This window comes from Heterodontus francisci, chromosome 32 (assembly GCF_036365525.1).
Source record: "Heterodontus francisci isolate sHetFra1 chromosome 32, sHetFra1.hap1, whole genome shotgun sequence".
NCBI lineage: Eukaryota > Metazoa > Chordata > Chondrichthyes > Heterodontiformes > Heterodontidae > Heterodontus > Heterodontus francisci.
Window position 1 is genome coordinate 30,276,548 of NC_090402.1, and position 20,143 is coordinate 30,296,690.

Consider the following 20,143-nt stretch of genomic DNA (forward strand, 5'->3'; position numbering starts at 1 on the left):
TATGTTCTGTTACAGTCGATTGGTATCCTCCTCACTGTATGCCACACCTCCAACTTTGGTATCATTGGAAAATTTTGAAATCTTACTCTGTATTCCAATATCCAAGTCATTTATATATATCAAAAAAGCAGCAGTCCTATCACTGAACCTTGGGGAACACCAATGTCTACCATCCTTCAGTCTGAAAACCAACCATTTACCACGACTTAAAAGCAAAATACTGTGGATGCTGGAAATCTGAAATAAAAACAAGAAATGCTGGAAATACTCAGCAGGTCTGGCAGCATCTATGGAGAGAGAAGCAGAGTTAACGTTTCAGGTCAGTGAAGGGTTCTGATGAAGGGTCACTGATCTGAAATGTTAACTCTGCTTCTCTCTCCACAGATGCTGCCAGACCTGCTGAGTATTTCCAGCATTTGTTTTTATTTACCACGACTTGCTGTTTTCTGCCGTTAAGCCAATTTTTTTTATCCAAGCTCACACTGACTCTCCTATTCCATGAGTCTCAATTTTGTGAACCAGCCTTTTATGTGATACTCAGTCAAAGGCTTTCTTAAAATCCCAATAGATAACATCAACTGCTTTTCTGCTTTCCCTTCATGAAACTTCTGTTACTTCATCAATAAGTTCAATTAGATTAGTCAAGCACGAACTGCCTTTTACAAATCCATGCTGGCTCCCTTAATTTACTCAAACCTCTCCAAGTTCCTGTTGATTTTTTTCCCCTAATTATTGTTTCTAAAACCTTATTCACCCCGATGCTAAAATGACCGGCCTAGGAATGTCCTCACATTCTTTCTTGAATAAGGGGGTAACATGAGTCACCCTCCAACCCTCTAATACCTCCCCAGTATCGAGGAAAGTTTGGAAGTTAATGGCAAGCCCTTCCGCTATCTCCACCCCCAGTTCCTTTAGCAAGCTGGGATGCAAGCCATTGGTCCTGACAACTTAACCACTCTAAGCATAGGCAGGGTGTACTGAATAGGCTGGCTATCAATTTTCACCCCATCAATTACATCAATTACCATCTCTGCTTCTACTGATATTTTGTCAGCATCCTCTTCCCTCGCAAACATCAATATGAAGTACTCGTTAGGTATTCTAGCCTTGCCCTGCACCTCTAAGCTTCTAACACCCTCTTTATCCCTAATAGGACCCACTCCAACTCTTACTTCTCACTTACTGTTCATATGCCGCAAGAAAATTTTTGGATTCCCTTTCATGTTAATGGCCATTCTATTCTCATATTCTCTCTTTGCCAGTCTTATTTTCCTCTTCACTTCTCCTCTCAACTTCTGGTAAAAAACCTGGGGTTCTTTCTTGAAGAATTCACCTGACATGCATCATACACCCTTTTTTGTTTCATCATATTCTCTATCTCCCTTGTCTTTCCAAGCAGCTCTGGCTTTGGTTGCCTGACCTTGTTGCAGTGGACCCAGCCTGTACCTGAAACATCTCTTCCTGAAAAATCACCCATTGTTCCGTTACAGTTTTTCCCGTCGGTCTTTGGTTCCAGCTCTCTTCCAATTTAGGACTTCTACTTTAGATTGTTTCTTGCTCTTCTCCATTACTAATTTAAACCTCATGTTAGGATGATCGCTCTGACCCAAGAGTTCCTCCACAGACCCTTGGTCCAATTGGCCCACCTCATTCCCTAACGCTACATCCAGCAATGCCTCCTTTCGAGTTGGACTGAGAACATACTAGTCAAGGACGTTGTCCTGAATACATTTCAGTAATTCCTCCCCCTCCTTACCCTTTACTGTAACATTATCCCAATTGATATTTGGGTAATTAAAGTCCCCCAATATCACCACTTCATAGTCTTGCACATATCTGTGATTTTCCCTGCAGATTTGCTTCACTATCTCTTTCACTATTTTGAGGCCCATAGAATTTTTTTTTTATTTGTTCGGTGGATGTGGGCATCACTGGCTGGGCCAGCATTTATTGCCCATCCTTGATTGTTTTGAGAAGGTGGCGGTGAGCGGCTTTCTTTAACCGCTGCAGTCCTTGGGGTATAGGTACTGTTAGGAAGGGAGTTCCAGGATCTTGCCCCAGTGACAGTGATGGAATGGCGATATAGTTCTAAGTCAGGATGGTGTGTGGCTTGGAGGTGAACTTGCAGCTGGTGGTGTTTCCATGCATCTGCTGCCCTTGTCCTTCTAGGTGGTAGAGGTCGTGGGTTTGGAAGGCGCTGTCGAAGGAGTCTTGGTGAGTTGCTACAGTGCATCTTGTAGATTGTACACACTGCTGCAACTGTGCGTCAGTGGTGGATGGAGTGAATGTTGAAAGTGGTAGATGGGGTGCCAATCAAGCATATCTACCCCCAGTAGCATGATCATACCCATTTACTCTCATATCTAACCAAATGTTCTGTCTTTGCCTCCTCAAGGACAATATCTCTTTTCAAAACTACAATGTCTTCCCTAATCAGTACTGCCACCCCACCTCCCTTTTTGCCTTTCCTATCTTTTCTGAACACTTTGTATCTTCAAATATTAAATATTAATGCAGTCCTCACCATTTTTAAGCCACATTTCCATTATTTGCACTAGATCATATTCCCAAACGGCTATTTGAGCTTGCAACTCATCAACCTTATTCACCACACTATGTGCATTTACATACATGCATTCTAAACCTGCCTTTATATTCCTCGTAGTCCTTAGACTGCTCCTATCTAATATGGTACTACTTCCTTCTCTAGTACTATCCAACACTCTCAATCAAAGAACAAAGAACAGTACAGCCTTATTCCTCTTTTCAACTTCTATATGCTGGTGCCCATCTCCTTGCCATTTAGTTTAAACCCTCCCCGATCACACTAGTGAACTTCCCTAGGAGGATATTGGCCCCAGTCCTGGTGAGGTGTAACCAGTCTCCTGCCTCCTGCCCCAGAACTAGTCCCAATAATCTGAAGCCCTCCCTCCTGCACCATGCTTCTATTAAGTACCAAAGATTCCTAGAGGATTTTTAAAGAAGATGTAATATGTAAAGAAGCCAGAGGTGACCAGTTAAGAATTTTTAGATACCAACTAAAAGTTCTATCAAAATATTATCTATAAAGGTTAAAGGAGATCCAACAAACCTCATTGTTAGGGTTAATATTTTGTTATAGGACAGCAGCACAAACACAAGACAGCCAAATTATTTTAAGTTTCTTTTCACTCTGATTCCTTTTCTTTGCAAGTACACATATTTCAAAGAAGTATAAATACAGATATTTATTGGCAAAGATACTGTAAGTAAAGCCAGCAGTTAAACTGAGAAATTTAAAAAAAAGTACTCACTTTACGCCCAGAGAAGATGAGGCATAATTGATGCATGGAACCACCATTTTTCACATTAGCCAGCTCTTTTTGGAGTGTCTTTGGAGAGGGTGGAGCCCAGTTGGCCTTTGCTTTCTGACCATCACATCCTACACAGTTGAGTGCATTATCAGATTTAAAACACTGAGCTTTAGGTTCCTGCTGAAGGCTACCCTCACTGTGTGTTCGCCGTCGCAGCGAATTCTGAATAGAGAGAGTACAATGTTTCTCACAATCTGATGTTTCAATCATACTGCGACGTTTAGAGTTACAACTGTCCAAATAATCATCACCATCTTCATCATCATCTTCCTCCTCCTCCTCCTCTTCCTCCTCATCTTCATTATCATCACCATCAATCTGTAAAATGGGTAGCTCATCAGCACTTTGGCTAAAGCTTCTGTCAAGTCTGACCTCGGGTATATTGAATGGCATTCGAGGATTCTGTGACTCAATGATATTCGGTTTTTCACTGCTTCCTCTCACTCTCTCTGGGGATTTATTTTCTTCTTCTGGAGTTTGTTCTTTTTCTGGAACCTGCTCATTTGCAACACCTTCTTTGCCAGTAGTCTGAAAGTTGCAAATTGGGACCTGTTCCTCAGCCAGCATCTCAGACTGTTCATCTGATTTTGGGTCAAGCATCTATCCAGTGAAAAAAGAGAAAAATAAAATACATTAAATGAATTGTTCATTGTCTGATGTAAACTGTTGGTACAAGCAAAATTATAAAGGCCTGGATATTAACAGGGGTGGGTTACATAGGCTGAGGGGGTGGGGGAGCACATAGTTTCAGACTGGAAACCTGAAAGTCTGGGTTTCTTCGCAAGCTATGGAATTTTAACTCCACGGTGTGCATCAGTTGCACTTGACGAGTTTCTCTATCCAGAAGTCTGCCTAATTGACAGGCTTGGCTTCCAGTAGGGTAGGGAGGACTCGGAAGCAGGTAGGTCTGATCCACAAGCAGGAGGTCCAGTGCCCCAGAGGTGGGGGAAGGGCAGCCCTACCCAGCCTCATTAAAATATTTAAATTGCCAACCCACCTCCTGGCAGCAGGTTGATACCTACTGCTTGTTAAACCTGGTTGGGGGTTGTGTTTCAGATTTTAAAAATGTCAACAGTTGACCTGACCCCAACCTACCCATTTTTGGATGTTAAAATTGAACTCAAACTGACTGCAAAATCCAATGACAACTTTGAAAATAAGTTCTTAATTTTGAGCCCTGTATGTATTCTTACAACTACTATTGTCTATAATGGCCAATTCTATTTCTTCTTAAACATAATCAATTTAGTATTCACTTCTGCAAATAAATTATTACAGTAATTTCCACAAATTAGGCAAAATCAAAAATCTGATATCAATGCTATGAACAATTTCAATGATGCAAGTGCAAATGATCAAGAATTTCTGAAATAAGGAAACATTTTATTTGCTACATTACACACTATACAAAAGTGAATAAAGTCAGCAACACCTTCATAATTAATTAGTATGGTAATTTTAACCTAACGGGCCTGGTGGGAAGGTGACACGATCAGATTGGTCAGTTGACTCCCATTGAAGTCAATCAAAAGGAAAACCAGGTGGTTTGTAAAATGGATGGCTAGTCTAATCGTGCCACTTTTCCACCAGGGTTAAATTAAAATGAACCCCATAGTGTTAAATGGGTATTTTGGTTCACGGACAATATAAAATAAAGGGCACAATTCTAAATGAGGTGCAAGAGCAGAAGGACCTGGGTGTATACAGAGTAATAGGGAGAAATTGTTCCCACGCGTGAAAGGATAAAGAACGAGGGCACAGATTTAAAGTAATTGGTAAAAGAAGCAAATGCGACGTGAGGAAAAACGTTTTCATGCAGCGAGTGGTGATGATCAGGAATGCACTGCCTGAGAGTGTGGTGGAGGCAGGTTCAACTAAAGCATTCAAAAGGGAATTAGACACTTATATCAACAGGAAGAATGTGCAGGGATATGGGGAGAAGGTGGGGGAGTGGCACTAGATGAAATGCTCATTAGGAGAGCCGGTGCACACATGATGGGCCGAATGGCCTCCTTCTGCGCTGTAACAATTCTGTGACAAGTTAATTTTTTTTTAGAACATTACAGCGCAGTACAGGCCCTTCGGCCCTCGATGTTGCGCCGACCTGTGAAGCCATCTGACCTACACTATTCCATTTTCATCCATATGTCTATCCAATGACCACTTAAATGCCCTTAAAGTTGGCGAATCTACTACTGCTGCAGGCAGGGCGTTCCACGCCCTTACTACTCTCTGAGTAAAGAAATTACCTCTCTGTCCTATATCTATCACCCCTCAACTTGAAGCTATGTCCCCTCGTGTTTGCCATCACCATCCGAGGAAAAAGACGCTCACTATCCACCCTATCTAACCCTCTGATTATCTTATATGTCTCTATTAAGTCACCTCTCCTCCTCCTTCTCTCCAACGAAAACAACCTCAAGTCCCTCAGCCTTTCCTCGTAAGACCTTCCCTCCATACCAGGCAACATCCTAGTAAATCTCCTCTGCACCCTTTCCATAGCTTCCACATCCTTCCTATAATGCGGTGACCAGAACTGCACGCAATACTCCAGGTGCGGTCTCACCAGAGTTTTGTACAGCTGCAGCATGACCTCGTGGCTCCGAAACTCGATCCCCCTACTAATAAAAGCTAACACACCATATGCCTTCTTAACAGCCCTATTAACCTGGGTAGCAACCTTCAGGGATTTATGCACCTGGACACCAAGATCTCTCTGTTCATCTACACTACCAAGAATCTTCCCATTAGCCCAGTACTCTGCATTCCTGTTACTCCTTCCAAAGTGAATCACCTCACACTTTTCCGCATTAAACTCCATTTGCCATCTCTCAGCCCAGCTCTGCAGCCTATCTATGTCCCTCTGTACCCTACAACATCCTTCGGCACTATCCACAACTCCACCGACCTTAGTGTCATCTGCAAATTTACTAACCCACCCTTCTACACCCTCTTCCAGGTCATTTATAAAAATGACAAACAGCAGTGGCCCCAAAACAGATCCTTGCGGTACACCACTAGTAACTAAACTCCAGGATGAACATTTGCCATCAACCACCACTCTCTGTCTTCTTTCAGCTAGCCAATTTCTGATCCAAAGCTCTAAATCACCTTCAACCCCATACTTCCGTATTTTCTGCAATAGCCTACCGTGGGGAACCTTATCAAACGCCTTACTGAAATCCATATACGCCACATCCACGGCTTTACCCTCATCCACCTGTTTGGTCACCTTCTCGAAAAACTCAATAAGGTTTGTGAGGCACGACCTACCCGTCACAAAACCGTGCTGACTATCGCTAATGAACTTATTCTTTTCAAGATGATTATAAATCCTGTCTCTTATAACCTTTTCCAACATTTTACCCACAACCGAAGTAAGGCTCACAGGTCTATAATTACCAGGGCTGTCTCTACTCCCCTTCTTGAACAAGGGGACAACATTTGCTATCCTCCAGTCTTCCGGCACTATTCCTGTCGACAATGACGACATAAAGATCAAGGACAAAGGCTCTGCAATCTCCTCCCTAGCTTCCCAGAGAATCCTAGGATAAATCCCATCTGGCCCAGGGGACTTATCTATTTTCACACTTTCCAAAATTGATAACACCTCCTCCTTGTGAACCTCAATCCCATCTAGCCTAGTAGCCTGAATCTCAGTATTCTCAACAACATTTTCTTTCTCTACTGTAAATACTGACGCAAAATATTCATTTAACACTTCCCCTATCTCCTCTGATTCCACACACAACTTCCCACTACTATCCTTGATTGGCCCTAATCTAACTCTAGTCATTCTTTTATTCCTGATATACCTATAGAAAGCCTGAGGGTTTTCCCTGATCCTATCCACCAATGACTTCTCGTGTCCTCTCCTTGCTCTTCTTAGCTCTCCCTTTAGATCCTTCCTGGCTAGCTTGTAGCTCTCAAGCGCTCTAACTGAGCCTTCACGTCTCATCCTAACATAAGCCTTCTTCTTCCTCTTGACAAGCGCTTCAACTTCTTTAGTAAACCACGGCTCCCTCGCTCGACAACTTCCTCCCTGCCTCACAGGTACATACTTATCAAGGACACACAGTAGCTGCTCCTTGAATAAGCTCCACATTTCGATTGTTCCCATCCCCTGCAGTTTCCTTCCCCATCCTACGCATCCTAAATCTTGCCTAATCGCATCATAATTTCCTTTCCCCCAGCTATAATTCTTGCCCTGCGGTATATACCTGTCCCTGCCCATCGCTAAGGTAAACCTAACCGAATTGTGATCGCTATCACCAAAGTGCTCACCTACATCTAAATCTAACACCTGGCCGGGTTCATTTCCCAGTACCAAATCCAATGTGGCATCGCCCCTGGTTGGCCTGTCTACATACTGTGTCAGAAAGCCCTCCTGCACACACTGGACAAAAACTGACCCATCTAAAGTACTCGAACTATAGTATTTCCAGTCGATATTTGGAAAGTTAATATTTCACACTTACTCCCATATCAATCTTGTAAATGTGGTTTTGTTTTTAATATAAGTATAGGGTACCCTGGTAGATGCTCATTCATAACCAATGATCCAGTCAGCACCGCACAGTCAATAATGTTCGATTACTTACTTTTTGCATAATTTTGCTCACTCGGTCCACTGTTTTATTTAAGGTACAAAACTGTTCATTTTAAATATCTCCATTGAAGTAGTGGACAAGGAATGCCATGGAATGTGTTAAACCTTCCTCCATTATTACTGCCAAAAGTAATTTTTACCCTCATATTTTAAGCTTTTAAAAAACAAAAATGTTTCAAATGCACAGCAGATGGATCACCATCTAAAAATTGAAAGAACGCATTAATGTTTAGCGTGTAGAATTTCCTACGATTTAGTTGAATAAATTAACTTACTTATTTCCCTTCCAAATTTTGGTAAACCCCTAACTACTACTAGGGTTCCCATAGGGCACAGAGACAATATTGAATGCAGAGTACTGGGCTAATGGGAAGATTCTTGGTAGTGTAGATGAACTTGGTGTCCAGGTACATAACCTGGGTAGCAACCTTCAGGGATTTAATAGGGCTGTTAAGAAGGCATATGGTGTGTTAGCTTTTATTAGTAGGGGGATCGAGTTTCGGAGCCACGAGGTCATGATGCAGCTGTACAAAACTCTGGTGAGGCCGCACCTTGAGTATTGCGTGCAGTTCTGGTCACCGCATTATAGGAAGGATGTGGAAGCTTTGGAAAGGGTGCAGAGGAGATTTACTAGGATGTTGCCTGGTATGGAAGGAAGGTCTTACGAGGAAAGGCTGAGGGACTTGGGGTTGTTTTCGTTAGAGAGAAGGAGGAGGAGAGGTGACTTAATAGAGACATACAAGATAATCAGAGGGTTAGATAGGGTGGATAGTGAGAGACTTTTTCCTCGGATGATGATGGCAAACACGAGGGGACATAGCTTTAAGTTGAGGGGTGAAAGATATAGGACAGATGTCAGAGGTAGTTTCTTTACGCAGAGAGTAGTAGGGGCGTGGAACACCCTGCCTGCAACAGTAGTAGACTCGCCAACTTTAAGGGCATTTAAGTGGTCATTGGATAGACATATGGATGAAAATGGAATAGTGTAGGTCAGATGATCGGCGCAACATCGAGGGCCGAAGGGCCTGTACTGCGCTGTAATGTTCTAATTCTAATTCTGGGTACTGCCTGTGTGGAGTTGGCAAGTTCTCCCTGTGTCTGCGTGGGTTTCCTCCGGGTGCTCCGGTTTCCTCCCACATACCAAAGACTTGCTGGTTGATCGGTTAAGTGGCCATTATAAATTGCCCCTAGTATAGGTAGGTGGTAGGGAAATATAGGGACAGGTGGAGATGTGGTAGGAATATGGGATTAGTGTAGGATTAGTATAAATGGGTGGTTGATGGTCGGCACAGACTCGGTGGGCCGAAGGGCCTGTTTCAGTGCTGTATCTCTAAACTAAACTAAACTATGGTCTTTTACTTTCCTGAATGTGAAAAGCTGCAGACTAATATGCATTTGGAAGCTGTAATCGTTTTGTTGCTAACTGTTATGTGAAAAAACATGTAACTGAATTAAAAGTACTTCTTAAAGAACCAGGAAAATATGTTATTATTCTAGCTGCATTGCAAACCAGAAATGTTGCATCAATAATTCTGATCAACTGCTGCAGTAGTAAAGTGAATGTGAACATGTATATCTGTGTCAATCTATCAGAGATGAAAAACCAGGACAACAGCACAGATTTCCTCACTAGTTCTGCATTAGTTTTCAAACATGTGCAAAAAAAACATTGCAGCCAGAAGTTAGAGCAGTTACACTGTGGGATAAGGACCAGTCCAAAAACAGAAGATGGCAGAGAGGTGCTCCAGGGTGGCCCACGGTTCAGCGATGCCTCCCTGCTCACTCTCCTCCAGGCTGTACGGACAAGGCGGGAGGTCCTTTTCCCCAGCAATGGTAAGAAGTGGCCATCCCGCCTGACCAAGGCAGTCTGGCTGGAGGTGGCAGAGGAGGTAAGTAGCCATGGAGACATCCGGCGTCAAAGCGTCCAATGCTGGAAGAGGATGAATGATCATTCTCCCAGCCAGCCGGGGCCATCCAGGCCTCATGTGCACAGAGTACGACTGCCAAAGTCATCCACAGCCAAAGGGCAATTATCAGCAGCCTTTCTCCAGCTAGGCTTCTTGTGCAGAAGTGGCACAGTGAAGGAGCACCCGCAAGGATTTCCAAAACAACCACTGTGACACAAATGGGTCTGCACAGGTGACACAACACTATAAAAAGTTCAATCTCTAAATCTTTTTTACTAAGACGTGTATTGCTTTTACTGTGTGAATGACATGTGCCAGCATGTACCGATCGTGTCTCCTCCCATTACATCATTGGCCTTTCAGAAAGGCTAATGTATGGAATAATATTCTTGCCATGCCAGTATTACTCATGTGCGTCTCCATGGATGCAGTAACATGGACAGTAGCTCAGTCTGTTGCTGTCATTAATGGTGGACACAACGATGTTGCAGTTGCGGATTGATGCACAATAGGTGAATGAGGATGCTAGGTGGCTTGCAGTGCCCGTGGTGGTTCCTATGGCGTGAAGGACCTTTGCACGTGACAGCCGCCTGTTCAGCGAAAAAAGTGGAAGTGTGGAGTGACAGGCAGTGGAATGCATTATCAGGCAAAGTAAGTAGCGCTTTACATATGGTAATTGGGGTGCCACCGCCAAGCGGCGGGGGGGCCACTCTGAGGTCCCGCCACTGCCAGTAAAATGGGGCGTGGCCTTCCGGGCATTGGGGAGCATGGCAGGCCTCTCCACGAACTCTGACGGCGGGGGGTCAGTAAAATTCAGTCCCTGATGTCTGGGTCGCTATTCGCACAATCAATAGACTACCATCACCTGCATTCTAGTTTTATTTCCCTGCAATAAAAATGATGAAATGATGGGTATACCTACAGTTTAAATTCTGAAAGTACTGTCCCATGTGACATTTCAGCTTAAGGCTTGTAATTCCCGAAGTTTCGAGGGTTGGGTGGGGGGGCGGGGGGCGCCAGTGGGGTACTTGTGTCTGATGGGAGCAGAGTGGATTCACCATCGTAGCCCTAGAGAGCAAGAGACCAGTGCTTTTTCCATTGAACATGGGTTAACATCTGGTGGGGTACTCATGCCTGATGGGAGCAGAGTCGTGACACCCTATTGCATCTAGCCTGTCCTCCCTGATTAGGCTAAAAACTTGTCCTCATAAAAAGAGGTCTTTATTATTAAAAACAACCCAGAGCATGATGATGTGGATATAAAAGCTGTGGAAAAAATAGGTTGCCTCATGAGTTGCTAGACGTAGAAAATAACAAGAAGAAAGCAGGTGGTGTTGATTTATGGTTCCTCACATCATAAATGTCAAGTTATGAACTCTTCATATTTTTCTCAGATAACTAATGTCAAAGATTGTTTTTAAGCTATACCTTAATGAGAGAGGGAGAGAAAGTATTTGAAGTCAGAATTTTATACATGGGGAATTGAGCGTAAAATCAAATAAGTGATACTGAATTTGTACAAATATTAATTAATCCAGCTTGAAAATTAGGTGGAGTTTTGGACACTCCATTAGATAAAGGATATAAGACTCATGGAAAGAATACAGTAAAACTAACTCGATTGCTACCAGGAATGAGAGATTATAGTTATGAAGGAAGGCTCAAAACTGTGGAGCTATTTTCATTGGGATCTAATTGACATTTTCAAAATTTGCCACAAGTACTGATTGCAGCAGAGACTATAACATCATTTAAGGGAACTGGGTAAATACATGTAAAAGAAGATTATAAAGGATACAGAGAAAAAGCAGGGAATTGAGATTAGAATAGACAGCCTCAGCAGAGGACCATCACTGTCCTGATCTGGGCTCAATGGTCTCTTCTGGTTCTGTAAAATCTGTGATTAAATGTATTGTTTTAAAATTACTTGAAATTAAATAAAAGGCAAAAAACAGATACATGTGCCTTCACTGGCCCAGATGGAATGGCCCTGTTTGAGATTTTAAATTAAACATTTAATGTTCTTGGCAAGTATACTGTTGGTCTGCTGCAACAAATTAATGTGAGCATGGATAAAATACTCAATGGAATCATTTACAGCTCACTGTCAAGCAAAAAGATGGTTCAGAAGCAAAACCTATTTAGTTTCCGTAGTTTACTTAAATAAGATGTTCTGATGCATTTTAATAATGTTAGAACAAGTTTTAAAGGGTAATACTCAGGTGACCAGTGTTATGAACGCTGGACTTTGTAGTATGATTATGTGTTAAAAACCGTGATTTTTAATGTAGTGTAAGAAGGATTCGAAGAAGACATGTGACCTCACACCAACTCTGCCTAGAGACAAGACAGGGATCTTCAGTACTATGCAAACAAGGAACCCAGATCAAAGACTCTTTTGAAAGCAGAATGCAAAGTTGTAACACGTGAGGGACAATGGGTTTCGCTCTCCCTGACTCTCAGATCATAAACAGGGAGCCAGGGGCTCTGAAGATGCAAACGCGAGTTGAAATTTTTAACACCTGGAAACAAAGGAAGGTCCAGGTGGTTCTGCTGTGGCCAGACTTGTAGACTCTGCATATTGTAAAAGACAAATGACTATTGACTTTTGATTCTGGATAAATTCAATAGGTCTTCTTAAGTCTGACAGGCTGTAAGGAAGAATGGAAGACAAAGACCAACAGTGGCAGCCTCAGGAGGAGGGAGAGAGAGAAAATAAAAAACAGCTGCTCTCAGAACACTGATACAGTGAAAGGCTGCTAAGACTTGAACCCGATTTGAAAGTTGAGGTTTACAGAGGAAAGAAAAGACCAACAGAGTCACCAGAGATTGCCTTATTCACGGAAGTCCAGGTCGAAAATGCTTGGAAGTGAGAAAAAAGGACATTGACTTTGAGAAGGACTGGGAGATTCAACCCATTGCAACTGGGAGGAGGTTGGGACTTTTAACTGCAAGGATATTGTTTCAATGATGACATTGTATAACATATAAATGTGGTGTGTGGTTTTCAAGTATTTTAATAAGTTAATGGGAAATACCTTTCTCTGTAATTTAGTTCATGAGCCACTTACAAAGTACTGTTTGGTTAAGAATGATTTTTAGTTTAGTTGTTATAGTAAAAGTCTTAAAACGTGAAATCTTGTCATGTACTTCTTTAAATTGGTCCGGGAGTTCACATCTCTTGTTTTAACATTGACAGTCTCATTGAGGTAGTAACAACTAGTGACAGTTATTTCTCACCTTATGGTAGACAGTGCATTTGGTACAGAACAAATCAACGAAAAGAAGCACTCCCTCAATTATATTTTAATTATCCATATTCTGAAGTTTTCAACTCAACTTTTTCAGAGCTGAGATGAATAATTCTAGCACAGTTGCTGGGAAGAGGTCCAAACAATTCTGGAAATAAGAATTCAATTATATAATTTAACATTTTTGAATAGATTTATTATAAAAGAGTTCCAGGGATTTAAAGAGTACCTGCAAGGATTGCCATTTGGCTCTAAATGGGCAGAATTTTACAAGTACGCCGCAATTCGCGGTGGCGCACTCTGATGGCGGAATGCATCCCGCACAGATGCTCCATCCTTGAGCCCCCACAATATTACACGTAGGGGCTCATTTAAATGGAGGGAGCAGAGCGGCCGCCCCCGATGACATAGGAGGGTGGCCATCGCATCTCCGGCAACGGCGTTCGGTGCCACCGTGCAGGCGCTGGTGCCATTTCTAAAGGGCTTTAAGCCCTTCGAATTACTTTTAATTTTTAAAGGTGCATTATTGTGAATTTTTTATTAACTAATAATAAAGATGTGGATGGCCCTTCCACAACCCCCCACAATGGTCATTTCAATGCCCGAAATGACCAACACTTGCCTTTTTCCTGACCCAAATATCCCCCACCGAACCTTCTAACTTTTGCCCTTCAACCCCTTCCCACCATTCACACATCCAATAAAAATTGATATCCCTGCTCTCCCACCCTGAAAATTTTATTCCTCCCCCTCCCCACCAGGTTCTTGCCTCAGAACTCCATACGGATGGCGGCCGTAAAATCGGCATGGGACAGCCGCCACCTGTAGATAAGTTTATTTACATATTATTGTTAATTTAAATATTTAGATGAAGGGCTTGCGCCAGGGGTGCCACACTAAGGTTCCCCCGCCGCCAGTAATATGCGGCGGGCCCTTCTCGATTGCGCGGGTCCAGGCGGGCCTCTCCCCGCAGGATTTTACCGGCCCCCGCGACCCGCGTCATAGAGGGGCCGGTAAAATTCAGCCCAATGTGTTTATCATGTATGCATCAGCTTGGTTTAGGTAATTTAGAAGCTCACCTCCAAATTGGAAAGGTTAAAGAATCTCCAATGGAGGGCTTGACAATGCAATATAGACTGACACTCCAAAATAATGTGATGTGTTGATGTGGTCCATGTGGATGCTAAACAATCCCATAGCATTTTACAAAGAAGCTATGGAGTATTCCCAGTGTTCTGGCTAACACACACTCTGAATCAAAACCACCAGAAACACATTTGTCTCATTGCTGTTTGTGGGGTTTTGATGTTCAACATGATACAAGTCACTGCACTCCAAAATAATTCAGTATGTGTAAAGTGCTAAACAAATCAATTTTTTGCTTTTCACTGCAGTATATTCAAGCCACTATTGCATGGCAGTAAAAATCTAAGTTATAGCTGCTGAGTTTCAACAGTTCCCAACTGTGTATCTTGCACTAAGCCAACCCAAGTGAAGATTTAGTGCAAGAACTGCATGTTGTTAATGCTCCCACAAATAAGTTGACACCATGATGCTCATGAATGGCACCATTAAGCTTACCGGCCTGGGATTGACAGACTAGATAATAGAAAGTGCCAGCCAGAACTTCAAGGCTCAGTGGCCATTTATGCACAATTCAATGCATATGTGGTAACATATGTTCAATGATGCTCCAACTTTTGGAGGAAACTATTGAGTCGAGCATAAACTGCTCAACTTAACTGAAGTGCACTAATCTCATTTCAGGAGTCAGGAATCAAGTCAGCAATATCAGTTACATATACAAACAATGAAGAAGTAAATAATTTACATATTACTTTAGTCATGGAATACAGGGACTATTGCATGGGGACTTAATTAATGAGCATAACCTGAAAGCCTATTAGATTGTGTCACTGAGTATAGTTTTGTATGCAATGTTTGGTTCACTTAACTAATAAAATGTTATGAAAGAATACAGGTCCCATATCTAGCTTTTGATTTATTTATCACTGGTTGAATAATTTTTCTAATGTCTCTTTCCCATTATGTAAAAAGCTAGAGAAGCCAACCAAATGCAATTAGACTCATTTGCTGATTTGATTGTATAAAAGGCAGGCTTGCTACACAAATACCAAGATGGATAATGTAGAATCAAGATCAACATGTAACAGAAACACAGTCCAATCTCAAAAAAGCACATTAAACATCCAGCATTAAGATACTGTCCCTTTAGGAAAATGTATGCTCCTATGCATGCATACTAGAGAATTACCTAAGGCTTCAAAAAACCTGACAAGAGACTCAGGTAATGAAGTAACAGTCCGTGATGTGAATGCTCCATCCATGGCCATAACTATCGAGCCAACAGGTTAGTCCAGTGCGGCAGGAAGTTTTACGGGCAGCAACACCCACTGGACACAAGTATCACACTGGATATAAACCCAGAATTCGGAACCGGAGCTTTGGTTTTCACCTGTTGGGACTGTTTGGGGTGAGATTCAACCCCTGCACCTTCTGACTCAGAGGCAGGAATGCTACCTCTAAGCAAAAGCCTCACTCCATATAGGCTTATAACATGTAGGTAAATTAAAAGTGCAATATGGCACAGGCTTGCCATAATTTAAGCTACTCAACATTTCATTATTTCTACAGGAGAACATTGTGGCAAAAACTGCATGGACTTGATCTTGCTGCTGCTGCTCTACTGCAGCAATTAGTGACCAATTCTATCTTGCAAAGCTATTAGGAGAATATCCTCCCATATCATGCAGTAGAGTTCCACACCCTGGAGCAGCATCAGGCATGAAAGCAACAGTGATATGCATCTGCAAACATGGGCATTGAATTCAAAACACTGACTGCCTGCAAGTATGCCTGTAGACAGAGCTAAGCAATCCCATAACCAATGGATCAGATCGAAGCTCTGCAGTCCTGCCACATCCAGTCGTGAACGGTGGTGGACAATTAAACAACTAACTGGAGGAGGTGGCTCCACAAATATCCCCATCCTCAATAATGGGGAGCCCAGCACTTCAGTGCGAAAGATAAGGCTGAAGCACTTGCAACAATCTTCAGCCAGAAGTGCCGAGTTGATGATCCATCTCACCCTCCTCCTGAAATCCCCAGCATCACAGATGCCAGACTTTAGCCAATTTGATATCCGCGTGATATCAAGGAATGACTGAAGGCACTAGATACTGCAAAGGCTATAGCCCCTGACAATATTCCGGCAATAATACTGAAGACCTGTGCACCAGAACTTGCCGCGCCCCTTGCCAAGCTGTCCAGTACAGCTACAACACTGGCATCTACCCGGCAATGTGGAAAATTGCCCAAGTATGTCCTGTACACAAAAAGCAGGACAAGTCCAACCCAGCCAATTACCGCCCCATCAGCCTACTCTCAATCATCAGTAAAGTGATGGAAGGTGTCATCAACAGTGCCATCAAGCGGCGCCTGCTTAGTAATAACCTGCTCGGTGACGCTCAGTTTGGGTTCCGTGAGGGGCACTCAGATCCTGACCTCATTACAGCCTTGGTTCAAATATGGACAAAAGAGCTGAACTCAAGAGGTGGGGTGAGAGTGACTGCCCTTGACATCAAGGCAGCATTTAACCGGGTATGGCATCAAGGAGCCCTAGCAAAACTGAGGTCAATGAGAATCGAGGAAAAACGTCAGCTGGCTGGAGTCATACCTAGCGCATCGGAAGATGGTTGTGGTTGTTGGAGGTCAATCATCTGAGCTCCAGGACATCACTGCAGGAGTTCCTCAGGGTAGCGTCCTAGGCCCAACCATCTTCAGCTGCTTCATCAATGACCTTCCTTCAATCAGAAGGTCAGATGTGGGGATGTTCGCTGATGTTTGCACAATGTTCAGCTCCATCGTGACTCCTCAGATACTGAAGCAGTCCGTGTAGAAATGCAGCAAGACCTGGACAATATCCAGGCTTGGGCTGATAAGTGGCAAATAACATTCGCGCCACACAAGTGCCAGGCAATGACCATCTCCAACAAGAGAGAATCTAACCATCTCCCCTTGACATTCAATGGCATTACCATCGCTGAATCCCCCACTATCAACATCCCAGGGACTACCATTGACCAGAAACTGAACTGGAATGGCCATATAAATACCATGGCTACTAGAGTAGGTCAGAGGCTAGGAATCCTGAGGCGAGTAACTCACCTCCTGACTCCCCAAAGCCTGTCCATCATCTACAAGGCACAAGTCAGGAGTGTGATGGAATACTCTCCACTTGCCTGGATGGGTGCAGCTCCAACAACGCTCAAGAAGCTCAACACCATCCAGGACAAAGCAGCCTGCTTGATTAGCATCCCATCTACAAACATTCATTCCCTCCACCACCGACGCACAGTGGCAGCAATGGGTACCATCTACAAGATGCACTGCAGCAACGTACCAAGGCTCCTTAGCCAGCACCTTCCAAACCCGCGACCTATACCAACTAGAAGGACAATGGCAGCAAATGCATGGGAACAGCAACACCTGCAAGTTCCCCTCCAAGTCACACACCATCCTGACTTGGAACTATACCGCCGTTCCTTTACTGTTGCTGAGTCATAATCTTGGAACTCCCTTCCTAACAGCACTGTGTGTGTACCTACCCCACATGGATTGCAGTAGTTCAAGAAGGCAGCTCACCACCACCTTCTCAAGGGCAATTAGGGATGGGCAATAAATGCTGGCCTGGCCAGTGACGCCCACATCCCATGAATGAATTTTTTAAAAAAAAATGTATTCCCAAAGCACAATTGCCCTTTTTTTGTGTCACTGGCAAGGCCAACATTTGTGGGCCATCTCCAATTGCCTTCAAGAAGATGGTGGTGAGCCACTTTCTTGAACCACTGCAGTCTGTTAGGATTATAGTTTTTCCTAATGGTTTTGATATAACTGCGCGGCTGGGCCATGTCAGAATGCAGTTGAGAGTCAATCACTTTGCTGTAGATCTGGAGACACATACAGGCCAGACCAGGTAAGTACAGCAAGTTTCTTTCCCTGATGCACATGAGTGAACCAGCTGAATTTTTACAACAATCCAGTAGTTTCATGGTCACCATTATTGATATGAGTTTTTTTTTATTCCAGATTTGTTTAATTAACTGAACTTAAATTCTCCAATTGCAATGTGGGATTTGAACTCATGTCTCCAGATTATTAGTCCAGGCTTCTAAACTACTAATAATATAACTTAACAAAACCATTACACTACCATACCTATCAAACATTTAGAAACATAGGAACAGCAGCAGGCCATTTAGCCCCTCAAGCCTATTCTGACAATCAATGAGATCATGGCTGACTTAAGACCTAACTCTGTATAACCACTTTTGCCCCTTATTCCTCAATACACCTCGTTAATAGAAATCTATCAATTTCAGATTTAAAATTAACAATTGGCACAGCATCAACTGTCATTTTTCAGAAGCTATCCAAAGTTCTACCACCCTTTGCATGTAGAAATATTTCCTAACTTCATTTCTGAAAGGGCTGGCTCCAATTTTTAGACTATGTCTCCCCGTCCAAGACTCTCCAACAGTTGAAATAGTTTCTCTCTCTAACCATCCTCTAAGTTTCCCTTCTTGCTACAATTGTGCAGGGTTTTGGTGAGACCACATCTGGAGTACCGTGTGTAGTTTTGGTCTCCACATTTAAGAAAGGATATACTTGCATTGGAGGCGGTACTGCGAAGTTTCACTACATTGGTCCCTGCGATCAGGGGGGTTATCCTATAATGAGAGGCTGAGTAAACTAGGCTTATATTCTCTGGAGTTTTGAAGATTGAGAGGCAATCTCATTGAAACATACAAGATTCTGAAGGGGCTGGAGAGGGTAGATACAGAGATGGTTTCCGCTGGTCGAGGAATCCAAAACACGGGGGCACAATCTCCGGATAAGGGGCTGATCATTTAGGAATAAGATCAGGAGAAATTACTTCATTCAAAAGGCTGAGAATGTTTGGAATTCTCTAACCCAGAGGGTTATGGATGCTCCATCGTTGAATACATTTAAGGCTGGGATAGACAGATTTTTGGTTTCTCAGGGAATCAAGGGATACGGTGATGGGCGGGAAAATGGAGTTGAAGCCTAAGATCAGCCATGATCGTACTGAATGGCGAAGCAGGCTCGATTGGCTCCCTCTGGTCTACTCCTTCTCCTATTTCTTGTGTTCTTGTGTTAATATCTGGAAAACTTCGAACAAATCAGCCCGTAACCTTCTAAATTCTAAGGAATTAATCCTAGTTTGTGTAATGTCACCTCATAACGTAACCTTTGGAATCATTCTGGTAAAATTAGACTGTACTCCCTTCAAGGCCAATATATAGTCTTAAGGTATAGTGCTCAGAATTGCTCATAGTACTCCAGGTGTAGTCATAACCAGGGCTTTGTATAGCTGATGCAAGACTTCTACCCCCTTGTATTCTAGTCCTCGAGATATAAAGGCCATCATTCTATTAGCCTTTTTGATTTTCTTTTTGTTCCTGTCCATGGCACTTTCATGATTTATGCACATTTCAGGGTTAATCAGATCTTAAACACTACTTGAAATATCAACTATTTTAGTAGTACAAGCTAATGGAAATGATTTCAATAAAGCAATAGTAAATTTTTTACTTTTAAATTTATGATTAATCGAGACTAACTATATCCACATGAACACAGAAGCAAGGTTTAGCAATACAAGCACACCAAAGAAAAGATAATCAGTTACAATTAATCATTCCAATTTAATTTGATCACATATAAGTCCTGTTACAAGTACATTTCTTGCCAAATTGGTATGCACTTCTCATAACTCAAAAAGCACATATGATAAGCCATATTATCAGAAAACTATTTATAGCATCCTGTTTTAACTTGATTAGAAAACACATTTTTCTTTTGTCACTGATAAAAATATTGTGACCTACTTCGGATTTTGAGTTTTTAACAATCTAATTAAAACTGCCAGAAATCTCATAGTCCACATTTTAGAAGGAGCAGCTAAAACCTATTGTTTTC

General features: G+C 42.6%; 1 protein-coding gene across 8 annotated transcripts in view; it reads right to left on the reverse strand.

The window, feature by feature from the left end:
- The window catches only part of rgs3a (regulator of G protein signaling 3a), a 401,039-nt gene that overhangs the window by 71,211 nt on the left and 309,685 nt on the right, over positions 1-20,143 (reverse strand). For all 8 annotated transcript variants that reach the window (XR_010969010.1, XM_068012622.1, XM_068012623.1 and 5 more), the window contains one exon: positions 3,294-3,953. Coding sequence is in view for 7 of the 8 variants with exons in the window: in XM_068012622.1 (XP_067868723.1) it covers positions 3,294-3,953 (660 nt within the window). In the remaining variant the exon portion in view is untranslated. The remainder of the gene's footprint in view (positions 1-3,293; positions 3,954-20,143) is intronic.